Source organism: Lontra canadensis, unplaced genomic scaffold (assembly GCF_010015895.1).
Source record: "Lontra canadensis isolate GAN:19392208 unplaced genomic scaffold, GSC_riverotter_1.0 scaffold27, whole genome shotgun sequence".
In the NCBI taxonomy this organism is placed as follows: Eukaryota; Metazoa; Chordata; class Mammalia; order Carnivora; family Mustelidae; genus Lontra; species Lontra canadensis.
The window spans coordinates 13,814,529-13,834,385 of NW_022631021.1; the positions used below are offsets into that span (position 1 = coordinate 13,814,529).

Sequence of the window (19,857 nt, forward strand, 5' to 3'; positions counted from 1 at the left end):
AAAATTCTACTCTGAGACCCTGATGATTTAATTAGCATCTAAACAGTCTTGGACCATCAGCTGTGGCTGGGCAGGCCGGGTTCAGGCTTGGGGGCCAGCTGCTGCCATAATCCTGCTGGAGGTGAGCAATGACATCATTGAGGAGATGGTCACACTCAAGTTAAAAAATGTGGCCACTGGTCACAAACCAGAAGCAGTAGAAGTAACACTTGCAGATTTTGTTGGGAGTCCTCTATCATATTTCAAATCCCAATGGAGAAAAAACAAAAGTGATGGTCAGTGTTTCTTTGAAATTCTACAAGGAAGTTCAGGCACATGATACTGATGAGTTAATAAAGAGGGTGTACAGGGTTTTCTTGGTAAATCCCAAACCAGGATACAATGTCTCTTTGCTATATGACCTTGATAATCTGCCAGCATCCAAGGATGCCATTGTGCATCAGGCTGGCATGTTGACATTAAATTGTTTTGCCTCTGTCTTTGAGAAATGCTTCTAATCCCAAGAAGAGGGCAAAGAAGGAGAGAATGGGGCAGTTATCTGTTAGAGGGATGGTGAGACCATGTATGTTTAGTCTAAAAAGGATAGAGTCACAGTAGTCTTCAGCACAGTGTTTAAGGGTAACAATGATGTAGTGATTGGAAAAATGTCCATGCAAGAGTTCAAACAAGGACACAGAGCCAGCCCCACAGCCCCACAGGTCCCCCCTTAGCCATCAGGAATCTCCTCTGGAGCTGAAAGACACAGATGCTGCAGCGGGTGACAACACTGGCTCTGTGACCTTCGTTTCCTCACCACACCAACGCCAGAAAACGCTCGAGAAAACACCAACAACCCAATCCACATGTCCTGGGACCACCTTCACTACCACCCCAAGTGCTCTAAGGCCTAGATTCACAAATGATGCGGGCAAAACCAGCAACTTCCTCGAGGTGCTGAACTGTGCACACCCAGACACTGAGAAAAAAGAACCGAAAACAGTCTCAGGGAAGACCATTTTCATACCGCTAGAATTGGGAGCAGGAGGAGGAGGCGGCTGGCAACAGAAGGCTACTGGCTAATCATAGCTTTTCATATGGCGCGGCTTCAGGTTCTTAAGGGGTTCTCCATTTTGGTTCCATTTTGTACATGTTTGGAAAATAATCTGGAGAAATGAACTGTGCTGGCAAGGACATAATAGTTCTCAAGAATTAAAAAAAAAAAAAAAAGGAAAAAAAAAAGAATTCCACTTGCTCGACTTAATTCCTTTTATCTTCCCTCATTCCCCTGCCTTCTTCCCCCTTTTCCAAGCCGTTGCACCTTGCAGTATATTACTGGTAATGAGTTGCAGGACAAAGCAATCTTAACTTGTTTTCTCCTAAATTTGAGTTCAAAACCCCTGTATCTAAGAAATACACCTGGGGTCATTAATAAAATATTTCTATTGTCAAAAAAAGTCATAATTTTTAGTACAATTGTGTGAATAGGCAGAGATATAAGATACTAATTTCTTCAGGGGCACCTGGCTGGCTCAATCAGAAGAGCATGTGACTCTTAATCTCAAGGGGTGAGTTTGAGCCCCTCCTTGGGCATAGAAATTGCTTTAAAAAAAAAGTAACTTCTTCAAAGGGAACAGTAGAAACAATGGAGCAAAAATGGGAAGAATATGTTTTGATTTCTTAGTTGAACATTTATATCTAAGTTGAATCTCATACAGATACTGACTGGCTTTGTAGGGAGCATTACTATTTTACTGATTTATGTTAGATCATTACCAGCATGATTCATAATTTTACTTGTCCTAAGAAAACTATATAAACTTGTGTCAAATGTAAGAAAACAAAAATAAATTATGTATAAGTATCCATATTTACTTTCCCTTTTATAGTAAGGACAATTATTTGGGGATCACTGCATTATATACCTTATGCAACTGTGCATTGCCAGGAAATATTTCTATATGTTTTATGGATTTTCTGTGTAAAACTTAAAAAAATAAAAGTAAAAGTGTAAATGAGGAGGGAAGATGTAATAGCCTTCCACAAGCTAAATGGTAAAGCTATTCTTCATAAATGGAGATAATACTAATACGTGATAAAATCATCATTTGAAATATTTCTCTTTCAGTGGTGACTGATTTGAGTCAATCCATATCTGCTCTGGGTGAGAATACTCTCCTTTATGCTAATTTAACAATTTGATACATATTTATTGAGAAAATACTCTATGGAATAAGCTGTACTAAACACCATAAGGCATCTAAAAAAAAAAAAAAGGTGATTAACTATGACATAGTCCATGCTTCTCAGGAGCTTCAATTTTAAAAAAGTGAAAGAATTGTAAAAAAAAAAAATACAGTACATATTTGGTACTGTTCTAAGTACTGGTGATAAAAACAACAGTCTATTAGAATTCAGAAGACAAGGGTTACCATAAACTTGAAAGAAGCAGGAAAAATTTCCTGAAGATTGTGTAATATAAAATAACCTTTAGATATCAATAGCATTTCAACAGATAAAAACAGGGAAAACATAGGAAATTTAGGGATTTGAAGGCTCTGAAAATATGTACCTGAGTCCCACCTTGGCTCTTCTAGTGTGGACCCATGAACACAAAAACAAAACAAAAGCAAAACTTGGCTTGCTTCCTGTTAGAAGCTAGAGCTTTGAGTCCAGAGTAACAACTGAGGGTCAATGAAGCCATATTTTTAGAATTTGGTTGGAGAACAATAGTATGGATGCTAGAAAAGATGTGTGCAGCCCCTGAGACACCTGTGGCAAATATAATTAATGCCCTAGTTACAGACCCAGTGATCCCCAAGATAGAGAACTAGACTGCCTATCTTGTTCAACTATGGGAAATTCCAGCTGTAGTGTTAACTGTTGCTCTACCAGAGGGGAGATGAAGCCTTGAGTTGAGAATAAGGAAGCCTAAATTTCACCTGAGAACACAGGAGCCTCCCGTACACACTCTAATGGTTGTTAATGTGTGTGTTGGAGGGGTAGAGGTGGGCAAATAAAGTTATATATCTTATACTATGGCTGAAAGGTCGATTTCTTGGAATTCTCCCATTAAGTAAAACAAAAAGAATAAGAGATATCACATAAGCACAAAGATAAGATTAATGCAGCAATGCAGAAGATCCAATATCCCATTAGTAAGAGTACTAGAAAGAGAAGAGAAAAGTACAATGACATTTGCCAGAACTGGAGAACACAAGCTCCCACAGTTGAAAGAGCTCCCTGAGTACCCAGCGTTCTGAATGAAAAGACACACACACACACACACACACACAGGCAGAGCATTATAAAATTTCAGAAAACCAAAGGTAAAATTTGTAAAAGCATCCAGATAGAAAAAAAGTGAAATGAAATAAAATAAAACTAGGTCACATACAAGTAGCAGGAATTCTCAGCACCAATATGTAGTAATGAAAACATTCAATCAAAGCCCTCAAAAATTCTGATCGAAAACCATTTTTCAGCCTAAACTTCTATACTCAGTTAATCAATCTAGTGTGGAGTTAGAATTTTAAAATTTACAATCAGATAAATATTCAACACAGTATCACAGGTGCAGTATCCTTTCAAAAACATTGAAACAAAATAATAATGAGAATAATCAAATTCAGAATATAGGAAAGTCAACAAAACAACTGGTCTAGACTACTCTAAAAAGCAGAGTTATAGAAACCAATAAAAGCCTGGAGGATTTTGATAGGGATTACATTAAATGTGTAGATTGCTTTGGGTAATATAGACATTTTAATATTATTTGTTCTTTCAACCCATAAGCATGGAATGTCTGTCTTTCCATTTCTTTGTGTCATCTTCAGTTTCTTTCATCACTGTTTTATTCTTTTCAGAGTGCAGGTCTTTTATCTCTTTGGATGCGTTTATTCATAGGTATCTTATTGTTTTTTGGTGTAATTGTAAATGGAATTGATTCCTTAATTTCTCTTTCTGCTGCTTCATTATTGTTGTGCAGAAATGCAATAGATTTCTATACATTGGTCTTCTATCCGCAAATTATAGCATTTTTCACAGTGCTAGGACAAACAATCCTTAAGTTTTATGGAACCATAAAAGACCCCAAATAGCCAAAGCAATGTTGAAAAAGAAAAGCAAGGCTGGAGGCATCATAATCAAGTTATATTACAAAGCTGTAGTGATCAAAACAGTATGGCACTGGTGCAAAGATAGACACAGACACATAGATCAAGACAATATAATAAACCAAGAAATAAACCACAAGCATATGGTCAATTAATCTTTGGCAAAGCAGGAAAGAATATCCAATGGGAAAAAGACAGTCTCTTCAACAAATGGTGTTGGGAAAACTGGGCAGCCCCATGTAAAAGAATGAAACCAGACCACATTCTTACACCATACACATAGATTCAAAATGGATGAAAGACCTAAATGGGAAAGTTAAAATCCTAGAGGATTTTAGAAATTTAGTTAAAATCCTCACGGAGAACACAGTCAGTAACCTCTTTGACATTGGACAGCAGTAAAAACAATCTATTGGGACTATGTCAAAATAAAAAGCTTCTGCACAGTGAAGGAAACACTCAACAAAACTAAGAGGCAACCTATAGAATGGGAGGAGATATTTGCAAATTTCACATTCAATAAATGGTTAGTATCCAAAATATATAAAGAAATTATAAAACTCAACACCTAAAAAACAAATAATCCAGTTTAAAAATGGGCAGAAGACATGAATAGACATTTTTCCAAGGAAGACATCCAGATGGCTAACAGACACATAAAAAAATGCTCAACATCACTCATCATCAGCACAATGAGATATCACCTTATGCTTGTCAGTCTGGCTAAAATTAACAACACAGGAAAACAACAGGTGTTGGCGAGGATGTGGAGAAAGGGGAACCCTCCTACACTGTTGGTAGGAATAGAAATTGGTGCAGCCACCCTAGAAAACAGTATGGAGTTTCCTCAAAAAGTTAAAAATAGAACTACACTATATAATCCATAAATCACACTACTAGGTATTTACCCAAAGGATACAAAAATACTAATTTAAAGGGATACATAGACACTGATGTTTATAGCAGCACTGTGTATAATAACCAAATTGTGGAAACAGCCAAGTACCCAATGACTGATGAATAGATAAAGAGGGGTGTGTGTGTGTGTGTGTGTGTGTGTGTGTGTGTGTATATATATATATATGATGGAATATTACTCAGCCATAAAAATGAGTGAAATCCTGACATTTGCAATGACATGGATGGAGCTAGAAAGTATTATGCTAAATGAAATAAGTCAGAGAAAGACAAATACCATATGATTTCACTCATGTCAATTTAAGAAACAAAACAAATAAGCAAAGGGAAAAAAAGAGGGAGGCAAACCAAGAAACATTGTGTTAACTACAGAGAGAGCAAAAGTGATAGCTACCAGAGCAGCAGTGTGTGGGTAAAACAGGTGATGGGGATTAAGGGGGCACTTGCTGTAATGGACACTGGATGTTGTATGGAAGTGCTGATGCACTATAATATACACCTGAAACTAATATTACATTGTATGTTTACTATACTCTTTTGAAAAAGAATGAGTACATGAGTAGAGGGGAGAAGGGGAAGGGTAACAAGAGAGAGAGAATCCGGGTGTGGAGCCCAACACAGGAGGATAATTACAAAGAAATAATTCAAAATATATAGGAAGCCAAGAAAATAATAAAATGATTGAGCAATTATTAACTTTAGGAGAAACAAAAAGTATATGAAAATTAAAAAAGAATTGTATTAACCTATTTGGATTCTTAGTGAATAATATTTATTATTGAATGACAGTGTAGATTTTGACTATTTAACAAAAATAATGATGAAACTATATTAAAGTGCAGGGAAAAATGTAGAGAAGACTCTAAAAAAACAATCCTTAGTAACCTGAATGGCTAGTCAATAGAAAATAATCAAAATTCATAAATCAGCAACATTAACCATATTACTTAATACAAAAAATTAATACTAGAATAATAGATGAAAAGGCTTAAAGAGAACTGAGGTTTATAGAGGGACAAAGAAGGAAAGTGCTGTTTTTTGTGCATAAATCCTTTAGTACTATTTTAAAAAATAATCTTATATGTTAAAATTTAGAATATTTAATTTTTTAATTCAACAGGAACTGAATTAGAATAGTCAAAGATCAAATAGAGAAACGATCCCATAGTGCAGAGGAAAAATATGAGGAAAACCGTAAGTAGAATAAAAGAAATTAAGTCAGACTCAGCAAACCTCATATATAAATAATAGCATTATATAAGTGGTAAGCCAGATGGAGAGGTCATAAATAATATTTTTAAAACGTTCTTAGGTTGATGAAAAAAATATTAGTTTTCAGATTAAATGAACTCAAGATCTTAGTCAAAACTGATATGGAAACTTTCATGTCTACATATTTTTTGTTTAAATTTTTGAACATAATAGATTTATAAGCCTCCAGACTGAACTGAAGTTATGAATTGGTGGGATGGGATGGAAGTGCATTCCAGGGAAAGAGACACACCAGCAAAGGCCCAGAGGCAGAAAAATCAAAAGCTTTTTTCAGAGGTAGGGAGTAGTTGAGGTGGATGGCTAGGGTTTAGAGTACAGTCAGTGACTACAAAGGGAAATAAAGGCAAATTTCTCACACAGTGATTGATAACTGGATTGTACACTGCTAGTTTGCTTTCACAGTCTGCAATGACAAATCTGCATTAGTTTTGGTAGCATTAATTTAGTTAGGTAATCAAACTCACCACCAACATTATCTTATTTATGAGATTTTAAAACTGTAGAATGGACAACAAAATAAAGGCTCTTTGTGGGGTTTCTGTCTTTTTTTCCTCTTCCCTTCCTTCCTGGCTCCTATCCTCCCCCAGTCCTTCCCTCTGTCCCTTCCTTCCCTCGCTTCTCATCTTTCCTTCCTTCTTTCCCTCCTATTCTTCTTTCCCTTTTTCTTTTTTCTCCTTCCTTTTGTTTGTTTTGCAATGATGACTGTATCTTTTTTACCGAAAGTTGGTAACAATTTAAGGATCCTGAATTTTATAGTTTCAATCATAATTGTGATTATTATCAGGGGAAGGAAAAAAAAAAAACCCAATGGGGCTGTAACCAGTATGTTAACACCACCATGATATTAGCACACTATCTAACCATAGTATTTTCAAAAGAAAATTTATTTTTAACTTCTTATATAGTCTTCTTTAATATTGATTAAAATTCCAGATAAATTATAGGGTAGGTATTGCTATTTTAATGACATGCTGAGTTTAATTATTAAGCATTAATATCTGGTCCATGAAATATTAGTCAAGGTTATGAAGAAATTATTAGTCTAGTAAAATCTGATGCAGAGTAACTAACCAAACATAAAAACTAAACTAAGGTCACATCATTTAAAATCTCATTAAGCCAAACCAGACCTAAGTTAATCAAGTTGATTGCTAATAGGTCTTTCTACCATTTTCTGTCTTAGGGGTATGATGATGGCTACGGGGGTGAATATGATGACCAGACCTATGAGACTTACGATAACAGCTATGCCACCCAAACGCAAAGGTAAGGCATTTGCTGTCTAAAGCATCCTTCTCAGGATTACTTCTAATCCTGCTATTTTGTCTCTTGTATCTGAGTTCCTGTTCTGTTATGTGAGAGTTTCTAGCAGTGGTTTTTCTCCATTGTCTTCCTGAATTATTAAGTTGTTTACTAGACTGAGAGATAAAAGATAATAATCTTAAAATTGTTAATAATAGCAGTGCATTATTTTAAAACTAGATAATTACCATAACTAATAAACTCATTAAGTAGGCTTGTATTTAACAAAATACTGTTACTTTTGGAGATTATTTTAGTAAATTCATAATTAACACAACAGTGAAACACAAGGCATTTGTTCAATGAAGTTTTTCTCCCAAAATGTAATTTTTATTTATAAAACAAAAGATACATGAATGCTACTTATACTCCTTCTGAAAAGGAAATTTTATAAAACAGCCTATGGAATGAATAATTCCTTTCTGCTCTTGATGGATCTCTAAATGATTATTGACCATATCTTTTCAGATTGATCACATTTTGAGATATCCAGTTATTTTTACTTTTTTAAAGTCACATTTTTTGAGGTAGTATTTATATATAGTAACTTTTGCCCATTTAAGGTACAGAGTTTGTGTGAGTTTGACAAATGCAAACAATCATGTGCCCACTATCAAAATTAAGTTTTTGGGCAGTTTAGTCAACCCAAAATGTTTCCTTATGGCCCTATATGGACAACTTTTCTCCCTCCCAGGGCTTGGAAACAGCAATCAGTTTTTTGCCATTACAATTTTGACTTTTCTAGCATGCCATATAAGTAGAAATGGTATGATATGTAACCTTTTAAGTCTGGCTTCTTTACATATCATGATATATTTGATATTTATTTATTCATATCATTATGTGTATCAATGTTTTCTTCCTTTTTATTACTATGCAGTGTTTCATTGTAAGGATGTGCCATAGTTACTACATTCACTAGTTGAAGGACAAATACGTTGTTTCTTTTTTTTTTTTTTTACAATTATGAATAAAATTGTCATTAAACAAATGCATTCTTAGAAAAATATATCTCCCAAATATTTTTTTCTGAAAAAAGTTACAATCTTCATGGGAAAGTAGGAAGAGTTCCTATGATAGTTAAGTGATTCTCCCCTATATGTGATTGACAGAAACCAGTAGAACTAATTGTCACAAAATCATTATAGTATTGACCATTTATTGACCAACTTTAATGGGACCCAAAGAGATCTGGATGCTTCATTAAGTAATATCTGGGGAGGGGGAGTGACAAAGAAAGAAACAACTTTAAGGTCATTATGGAGTGGAGGAAAACTACATGTAATGCATAAATATGCATGTTGCATGACCAGAAGGAAAGCCTAGTGAAAGAAGTGAAGGGAAATTCTACTTAGAATACTGTAGGCAATTAGGAAAAAGATGAGTGTGAACTGATACTTTTAAAGCTAAGCATAACATATCATTAGGAAAATGACCATCTTCAACTTTGAGTAATTGCTTTATTTGTAGTATGTTAAATAGAAAAGCCATCATGAGCTAAGAATTTATACTGTAGGTGATATCTTAATAATCCCAGTTAAATATCAAAACAGCACAATTATTTAGGATGGCGAAAAGTTTTGCATCATGTCACAGACACTGAATATTGTATGTGATTGGCTACATATTTAAAGCATCTGCTAATATTTTCAAACAAATTATAATTTAATCTTTGTATATTAGTGCATAAAAATGGTGATAATAAAGTACTATATCTTGTTTCAGAAACTATTTGGTGGAAAAAAAAATTACCACACTCTAAAAACACAACTAGGAGAGAGTAAAACAATTTCTTGATTTAGCTTTGTAGAGGTACATTCAGCTGATAGAGATTTTGGAATAATTTTCTGAAAGTGAGTGACTTTCAGCATCTTTCTTCTGGTAACACTTAAATGGGCTTAGCTAACCCTAAGAGACAAGGAAGAAGAAAAAAATGGGAGATTAGGATAATTTATTTTTGAATATTTCAAAGGTGTATATTATAATAATTGAACATAATTATGCATAAAAAGTAATAGAATAATTTCAGAAAAAATTGGTCTTGTTTTAATGAAGCATAATTTATATGTAAAAAGATACTTTCTGTGCACTTCTGCTACCTTCTCTTTTTCCTTTCCTATCTATTTATTCCATTTTCTATGGCTAAATTCATCCCATCCTCCTAAGCCCAGCTCAAAGCCAACTCTTCCAAAAAGTTTTTCCTTAATCCTTTATTTGGGAATAACCTGGTTTTGCTCTGAATTTCAATAGCACCACATCTTTATTTCTCTAGGGCTCTTTCTCTTTCTGTCTTACATGGGATCAATTGTGTACACGTTACATATCACTCTTACTACCTTCCTAGGATCCTTGTCTGATACCCTCATGTCCCTCACAGTATCCAGTGTTGAGTCTTTTATAGGGTATGTACTGAATAATGATTGTTGAATACAGATATGTCAGACTTAATGTGTACCTACACTATGAAGCTATAAAATAAGAGCCTCTTCCCTCAAGGAGAATACAATATGCAGAATTCTATGTATTATATTCATTGACAAAATATTTATGTGTTTCTCAGATACTTTAGTGCTAAACCAGAATAGATAAAGAAATCAGGTCATGAAATTAATTAAAATGATACTAATATTCTCAAAAAGTGATACTAATGTTCTCTTTTGCAATAATTATAAAATACCTATTTTGGTCAAAACATGGCCTTAATACTCATAGAGTTTCTGGCACACTAGAGGTTCTCAGTAAAGATTTGTTGAATAAATGAACAAAAGAAAAATGAATGCATTAATGAAAGAATGAAATTAACAATAGTATTTCAGAAAACTATGAAGAAGAATTTTTAAATATAGTACCAGTTTATAATAGAAATAGATAAACACTGAGAAAATTCGTGACATATGTATTAAATTCCTATATTTTTATTATTTCTCTTGATCCAACTATGCCAGGAGAAGGTAATATTAACAATTTAGTTAAATAAGCACTTATTAAATGATTATATGTGTCAGAGAGCATACTCACCATACAGTGATGATACTTTTTTAAAAAATTTAAAAATATATTTTAGTATTTGCCCCTAACAATTTGTTTGAGGAATCATTTGCAAGCTGCATATATATTTAAATAAATATAAGTGAAACAACTATAGAGTGACCAAGTATTAGAAGTTAGAAGTGAGAGAAAGTTCATTTTTTACAAGAATCAGTATAGAACTGTTGTTTTTTTTTTAAATCAATTGGTGCCTCTTCAACTGGGTTTTTTAAAATATGAGTTGGATTTATGGAGGAAAATGGAGAAAGTTTCTAAAGTGGAATAAAGAGAAATGTATGAGCAGAAAACATCTCCATCATTTGCAAACAATATGAATATTATTTTGGCACTGTCATGGTCATAATCAGAAGAAATTCCAATTTAGAAGCTGAAGGTAAAACAGTAAATTATGTGTGACTTAGCAGAACTGATAGAGAAAAATAAAAATCTTCAGAGAAAATGGTCTTTAAATGACTAGTTAGTCAGCATAGGTGAGGACAGAATTTGTGGAAATTATAAAGTAGAATCTGGCAGACACCTAAATGGAATAATTATATAATCTTCAATAAAGAGTCTAAGGGAGGTTCACAAGGTAACAACCCTAAAAAGGTTCACCTGGAGTTCAGAAGCTCTAACAACTTTAATTAATCCCCCGTTGTCTTGTAAGGTGTCATTAGTTCTGGAAATTTTCAGATGGATCCAAAGAGGGACTTCTCTAAAGATTCCTTAGGAGGCAGCTCAATGTAATGACATTATTAAGGACTGGTAAAGATGATGATATGAGGGGTCTCAGACCATCTTTTTCCTCTTGCTCTGTGTCAATGAGGATAAAAAGTGAAAAAAAAATGGATTGATGAGCTTATTATGCAAGCTTCAAATTGCAGGACTAGCATTGCAGTTTCCAGGGGAACTCAATTATTTGAAGTCTTTGGCTTAAGACAAGTTACATCTGGTGATTAACAACTTTAATTGGACTAAATATTAAATTCTGCCCATGTTCTAATACCCAATTTTTTATGTACTCCTCAAAGTCATTAACATTTTCAGAGATCAATCTTCTGAAAGTGTGTAAATTCACGTTTTACACATGTATTTGTTGATTTTTTTTTATTACTGAGGGTTAATTTTGATAGCTAAACTACTTGTCTAAGTAGTCAGTTCATATTGTAAAATATGCAATAAAATAGCTTTTGTAATACTTCAATAAGAAAACATATTTTACATATTTACATTTGTCACATCATTTTACCAATGAATTGATTTTTCCCAGTGCCCAAATTTTCAGCAAGAACCTATACCAAACCAAAGCCATAGATGTAAAAAAAAAAGTTATTGACATTTACCTAGACTGAAAGTGATACTGCAAATGAAAATCAAAAGAGGGATTTTGATCATTGATTCTAATGACAATTTAATTTGGATGTGAAATGTTAAGAAACTATAAATTTTCAGTGTAAAATTTTAACTGCAGATTGGTATAATAAGCAAAATATCAAAATGGAAGACTTTGCTTTCCTTAAATCATGAATCAGATGAGGAATTCACTAGGAAAAGAATCTTCTTTTTTTTTTAATTTATTTATATAACAGACAGAGATTACAGTTAGGCAGAGAGGCAGGCAGAGAGAGAGGAAGGGAAGCAGGCTCCCCACTGAACAGAAAGCCCGATGAGGGGCTCAATCTCAGGACGCAGGGATCATAACCCGAGTCGAAGGCAGAAGCTTTAACCCACTGAGATACCCAGGCACCCCAGAGAAGAATCTTCTGTAAATCAAAAAGGAATGAGCTAGCAGAGAGAATGTACTTCTCTTTCTGATATGTAAGTTCCCAACGTTTTCTAGAATAAAGATCACTTTTTGAATTATCTTTAACAGTCAAGGTCTACACAGTAGGAAAAAAAAATAACACTCTTAAATTAGGATATTTGAGGAGAATTTAATACAGGAACTATCTTCAGTGGTAGAATACAAGGAAAACCACAAGGCACAGTGCAGTATTCTAGCCCTAGGATCCCTGGGGCAAGGTGTTTGTCACCAAAATTAGGATTGAAGGGAGCTGAGACTTTCGATTCAGAATGGGAGCCATGGTCATTCCACAAAGAGAAAGTTCAGGGAGTTAAAGCCCTGACCTCACTCTCCTCCCTCTTTCCAGTTTCCCACCTTTGCTCCCATTGGCTGAACCCTTGAAGAGGCAGAAGACAAGAAACCTACTAGGTGGTGTTGCTGTTAGACATCCCCAGAACAGGCTGGAGGGAAGAGGGGAAGTGGGAAGGCAAATGGAAGAGAGGCAGCACAGCATCCAAAAATTGTATCAGACCCCCCAACAACTAGTAATTGTATATATTAGTGTCAGTTGCTTATAGATATAAATAATGAATTTATTGAATTGTCATGGAAACAGTAATGCCTTTAAATGAATTTGTATTTTATTAATGAGAAAGCATCTAGGAACTAAAGAAGAAAAGTCAGAATACGCAGTGAGCATACAAATACACATTTGGTGAACAAATGCGTTCTTGGACTCTCTTGCACAACTTCTTAGCTCCTCAAGTGTCAGAGCCCACACAATGGGAACCACTGGTCTGTTGTTCAGAGGCTTGAAACATGAAACTAATGATTCGTGCTAACTAACATTAGTTTTATGCTGGCTGCTGTGCTAATTGTTGAGGCCACTTTGTCTCATTCAATCCTTGCAATAACATTTGAGGCAGAAAAAACTGAAACTTAAAAATGTCAAGTGATTTTCCCAAGTTCATTCAAGTAGTAAATGCTGACTTCCAAATCATATCTGCTAACTTCACAGGCCTTAGACATAGAGATTAATAAATAGTGTCTGAAAATCTAAATCGATTCATTGAGTCAACAGATTTCTGCTATTATTTGAACAAGCCACAGAGAATATGTACTTAATATAATAAAAATCTAGTAATTTATTTGCACGCTTTTTGAAAAGTTTGGACCAAAGGAAAAAATGCAATTTATCTATTAACTATTGTTTTTAAGCTATAAATGTAATGCAAGTCCTTATATTTGATACTAAGAATCTATAGAAACCCTTCTAATGAAAACTTAAGTATAAGTCACTGCAGTTATCCAGTAATTTAATAAAAGTTATCATATTAAGTATATAACAGTTTGTTCTATTCATTTAAGTGGTACTATTCAGTATAAAATGACTCACCCTCATTTTGTAATTCAATTCTCTTATGTTTCAAACTATAGTCAGTGATGAGATTGAATTTACAGTAGGTTATTGGATTTGAGATATTTTCCCACAGTTATTCTACAAGTTAGTTGTATTTTCCATACCATCTAGACACCTCTGCATACATGAACAGTGGATTGTGTATTGCCTAGATTTACTTCAACAAAGAGAGATTGCAGCTCTTGATACAGTTTTTTTAGTCCTCATCTGGAATACTTATTTTAGGCATCTAGAATACTTGCTGTTGATTTTAGGAAAGGAACAATGTGTTTTCTCAAATTATTCATTACATATTTATTGTATTTTTTTATTTCTTTTATTACCGAGGGTTAATTTTGATAACCAAACTACTTACCTAAGTAGTCAATTTGTATTTAAAAATATGCAATAAAATATCTTTTATAAGACTCCAATAAGAAAAGCTAGGAAAAACATTTTCCCTAGTCACGTGAATGACAAGTCTCCCAAGAAAACGTAAGGAAGTGTCCCAGTTAGTAACTGAAACCTGTTTAATCATTTACTGAGATCAGGATATGTCAGTAGTCAGTCATTTCTTCTCAGCAGATTACTTTAGAACTAGAGACACCCCTCAAAAGGAAAGGAAAGTACTGAGCAAACCATATGCAATCAGAGCTTCAGAAATGGGAACTGTTAGATCATCTTAGACTCTTGAAGAACATGATGTTTTGCAAAAAGCCTAGTATTAAAGCCAGTCAAAGAGCCCAAGGTGAAATTCTGGCTTCAATGGTCGCTAAAGATACTTAGCTCCACTAAAAGAAAAAACATATGTAACAGATAGTTATCAACATATTTAGGGATCATAAATGTTCATAAGCGTATATAACTGTTGAGGTATAACGACAAGGAGTAGTGGAGACTGTGGCAAACTGGAAAGTGTGTGCTCTGTTGAAAGCAACTATCTTCGGTTCAAGTTTAGGATACTATGGCCATATAGTTCACATAGAGTAAAGGGCCCCGGGGAGCTTAGATCTTTTTTTTTTTCCCCAAAGAAAACCTGTTTTCCAGTTACTATTGCTGCAAAACAAACCATCTCCAAACAAAGTGGTATAAAATAACCATCTTTGGGGCACCTGGCTGGCTCAGTCAATTAAGCATCTGCCTTCAGCTCAGGGCATGATCTCAGGATCCTGCAATCAAGTCCCTCATTGGGTTTCCTGCTCAGCGGGAAGCCTGCTCCTTCTCCCACTCCCCCTGCTTGTGTTCCCTCTCTCACTGTCTCTCTCTCTCTGTCAAATAAATAAAAACAACATTTTAATGTTTTTTTAAATTGCCATCTTTATAATGCTCTTTCATACTTGAGGATTTTGTATATCAGGAATTCTAACAAAGGACAGCAGGGGTGGTTTGTTTCTTCTTCCCTTTGTCTGGAGCCTCAGCAAGAAGGCTCAAATGGTAGGGATGACTCAGTGGCTGGGGTGTGGAATCATCTGGAGATTCTTCTCTCATATATCTGGCAGGTATATTAGTCAGCTGATACCTAAACTGGGGCTTCTGCTTGGGATGCTCATGTGTACTCGATGTTGCTTAGGCTTCCTCACGGCATGGCAGCTGAGAGAGCCACATATGAGTATCCCAAAGAACAAAAGAGAAACTGTATTGCCTTTCACAACTTGGGCTCAGTCTGTTAGTTACAAGCAAGTTACAAGTCCAGCCAGATTCAAGAGAAAGGATATTAGACCTCACCCTCTCTGGGGAACTGGCACGGTTCAAGCATGGAAAATTGTATTGTGGCTGTTTTGGGAAACTATAACTAGCCACATCAGTTTTTCAGTGCACATTAGCAACTAATTTTTGAAAGTTAAACCCTCTATAGGTTAAACCAAACATATCTGTAGGTAGCCACAGTCACTGTTTTCTAAATTCTGTTCTATACATAAGCAAGAAGTCAGTATCCAGAAAATGTGTCCAAGGACATGGAATTAAGGAGTCCTTCCAAATGGCTATTTGAGGGCACTCTATGGTCTGTTAAGGATGTCCTGAAATCCACGAGTGGACTGTTTGGAGACAATTAGAGAAGAAGACAGACATGCAAATAAACACGTAACATGCAATGAGCACTGTGCTAGAAGGATGTGCCAGAGGTTATGAGAGAACATAGGAGGCCATCGAGTAGAGGGTGATGAGAAAGTACCAGAAGCTTTCTGAAACAGAGCTGATGTCCAGCTGTGATTTAACTGGGTAAAAAAAAAAAAAAAAAAAAAAATCTTAGCCAGGCAAAAATAATGTACAAAGACAAAGAAATGAGAATATGATTCATTACTAAAGAACTACATGTCCTTCAGGTGAATCAAATTATAAGATAACTTAGGAGTGGTAGGGCAGTTATTACCTGAAATGATACGAAAGGAACAGGAAGGCCTGGATTATAGCACTCCAGTGTAAGAAAAGATTGATTTTGGGGTAGAGTTTGAGGTTGTCATCATATCTAGAAGTTGGTAAAGCTGAATTTGTCTTTGGTGAAAATTATGATCATCCTTTTTTTTTTTTTTTTTTTTTTTTTTGCATCAGCCTGATTTGCTCATTTGAGCTCAGCAAGTTCTCTATTAGTTGTTATTCCATCCTTTATCTGAATGATCTGTCTGCACTTCCATTGCTTTCTTTGGTTTCTAAATCAATTTGCACTTAAAACAAAACCAAAACCAAAACGAAACAAAACCTCCAGGTCTTACTTTTTTGTAGTTAAACACTAGTAATGAGAGAAGGGAGGTATTTTTCTTGAAACACCTATGGTCGAGATGGAAAATATGGACTTTGTGATCTTTAAATTATAGAGTGGGAAAAAAACAAAAACAAAAACAAACATGACACTTTTAACTCCTGGGGGTACCTCAGAAAAGGGAACAGAATTTATTTCAGATGCATATGGAATAGAGCCAAAATAAGATATAGATATTAGTAAGTCTCCATGACTAGATTTCTCTTAATAATAATCTCAACATCCTATTTTACTGTTTCATTAAAGTTAATATGTATTAAGGACCTTCTATTTCTAGGTGGTAGAAGGAGAATAATGAACTCTATATTTAAGCACAGGATCACAATTCTATAGTTATAATACTGTGGGCCAGATATTTCATATTCAGAATTGTTTATATTTTATAAGGGCAGTACAATGCATATATTATTATCGCATCTGTGCCACAAATATATATTAATGTTATTGCATTGAAATAAATGAGTAACTATAGTAGGCAGGACATAAATAGCTATACATAATTTATCACTTTAGGTAAGAATTTTGTTGCCTAATAATTTCAGACACCCAATTTAAGAAAAAAAATTTGATTTCAGAGTTTTTGAATTTAGAATTCAAGTATAAATAATTGTGGATTTGTATTATATAATATTCAGTAAGACTGAATTATAGATGTGTGAAAGAAGCGAAGAGAGGAGTCGGAAGGACTAGTCAGGGAACACTTGACCATTTCTTGACCAAGGAAGTAAGTTTCTAATAAAAATAATAACCATAACACAGAGCAGCTGCTATATTAGGCACTTTATAACATGATCATATGAGGTAGACAGTTTTATCCTTATTACAAATAAAGAAACTAGGTTTAGAATGTTTACTTTGCCCAGGACTAGACAAGGTTTGAACTGATTCCTGTCCAATTCCAAAGACTGAGCACTTGTACTAATACCATATTGCTTCCCAAACGCTTCATTTTGTTTTTTAACACCTCAGCTTATTAGGAAATTCTCAAGCTGAAGTAATATCTTCTTCCCTGTAATCTCCATTTATATACATTGATCAGTAAGCAGCTTGTGAAGCTACACATAGTAAATCTAATTTTGATATACCTATCAGCTTTTCTTTATAAAGATAACGTCCCTCTATCAATATCCACAATGTGATAGAGTGCATTTTTTTTATTATTGTGTTATGTTAGTCAGCACACAGTACATCATTACTCTTTGATGTAGTGTTCCACGCTTCATTGTTTACGTGTAACACCCAGTGCTCCATGCGTTCTTGGCTACAATTCTTCATCCCCCGCCCCCACGTGTGATCGTTCAGTATCTCTCACAAAAGACGTAGATTGTTTTCCTGACTCCTCACTGTTCCATATCTTGCTTTGACTAATACAATAATGTCACATCTTAAGCCTATACATTAAGAGGACTAGGCATTTCCCATTTGCTCTCTTCCTATTGCCATGAGAAGAGCTTCTCTTTTTAGCTATTGTGCCCTTAGTCGGAGTTCCGTAATAAACACATGGGCAGTCCAAACCTCAAGGCCAATTCCAATTCCACCCAAGCTTGGAACAGAGCCCCCAGTGAGCCTAGGTTAGCAAACCTCTAGCCTAACAAAAACACGTGAATTGTCTCATATTGTATGATAATAATATTTTGCGATTGTTTGTTAAGCAACATTATTGTACCAGTAACAAGCCAGTGTCCAGGATCAGGGCCCACATAAACATGGTTTTCCTCAACTGTTCTTGGTTCATCATGATTCCCATTTCACTATTTACTCTAGTTGTTCTCTCATAAAACCACTCCAGTTGTCCAAGCACCCATCTGAAGTGTGGCACAATGATCTTGAGGCACATTATATCAGATGAGAGTTGACCGGTGCAAAGATACAGCATTATTATATCATTTGTAATAATGCTTCTTACTTTACTTCTACATCATCCTACCATGTGATTTTCTTGTTTTTTTTTTCTTAAGATTTGATTTATTTATTTGAGAGAGAGGGAGAGACAGAGATAATGAATAGGGAGGACATGAATAGGGAGGAACAGGGGAAGCAGACTCCCTGCTGAATGGGGAGCCCAGTGGTGCAGGGTTCCATCAAGGACCCTGGGATCATGACCTTAGCCGAAGGTAGAGGCTTAACCAACTGAAGCACCCAGGAGCCCATACCATGTGGTTTTATTAAGTGGCTATGTCACATTATTGGGTTTTATTGAATTTGTTTTCTACTGGAAACCTAGGTTCTCCCTAAATGAACTTCTGTCAAGCCAGTTCTAACACCATCCTGCGTCGTTGCAATTGATTTTTTTAACCTAAATGCAGACATGTACATTTATCTCTGTGACATTTCACCTTGTTGTTTAGGCCTTCTTTTGTTGATTTGGAACTACTTTTTTGAATACTAATTCTTAAAATCAGAATAGTAGCTATACATCTTAGCATATCTTGTATTTCTTTATCAAATACCTTTCAAAAAAATTTTTTTTAGAAAACAGAGTACCAAGGACATAGTTCAGTAACAACCTTTAAATTGACATTGACCACTAATTAAAATTCTGTGAGAATAGTTATAAACAGCCACAAATCTACTTGGCAGAAGGCAGCTTAGAAACTATTCACAAAGAAATTATGTAGTATTTTAAAACTACTCATTCACTTACTCAACAAGCATTCATTGAATGTCACTATTCTGCACCTACGTATTCAAAGCAAATAAGGCAGAGCCTGGATGTCTATTTATTCACAATTAGTGCATTTTCGTGTGTGTGTCTGTGTGTGTGTTGTTGTTGTTGTTTTGTTTTTGGGTTTTTGTTTTGTTTTTTTTACAAAACATGATCCTGGACTTCTGTATAAGAATCACCTGCAAATGAAATAGATTTTGGGGCCCCTGCTGAGGACAGCTGATTCAGAATCTGAAGAGTGGAGGCTCAGGAATCTGTATGTTTGGTACAGTATCCATCTGATCATATGCACATTAGCTACTGAGAGCCACTGTGCTAAAGGAAGAGACAGATTTTAAAGAACATTCTGGAACAATCACAGCTGATCTACGTGAAAATGTCCACAAGGTCTTACAGAGGGCAAGTGGGAATGGGTAACATCTTACCTGGTAACACTTTAATAAGAAGCCAACCGCTGAGCTGGATCCCAAAAGGACAGTGGATACCTTCTTAGGTGAAGAAGTAGAGGAAGTCCGTTTAAACAGAAGGATGCCATGGTCGGAGGCATGGGACCATGAATGGAGACATGAAGTGGGAGATTCCACTTCATGGAGTCATGAATTGTATATACTCCATGTATGTTGGAGTGCGGGGTTTGGTAAT

At 35.1% G+C, this 19,857-nt stretch overlaps 1 protein-coding gene and 1 pseudogene across 6 annotated transcripts in view; both read left to right on the forward strand.

Moving 5' to 3' along the window:
- KHDRBS2 (KH RNA binding domain containing, signal transduction associated 2) overlaps positions 1 to 19,857 on the forward strand; it is a 585,121-nt gene that overhangs the window by 518,510 nt on the left and 46,754 nt on the right. For all 6 annotated transcript variants that reach the window (XR_004383467.1, XR_004383466.1, XM_032864462.1 and 3 more), the window contains exon 7: positions 7,465 to 7,547. Coding sequence is in view for 4 of the 6 variants with exons in the window: in XM_032864462.1 (XP_032720353.1) it covers positions 7,465 to 7,547 (83 nt within the window). In the remaining 2 variants the exon portion in view is untranslated. The remainder of the gene's footprint in view (positions 1 to 7,464; positions 7,548 to 19,857) is intronic.
- LOC116871752 lies at positions 113 to 1,059 on the forward strand (annotated as a pseudogene).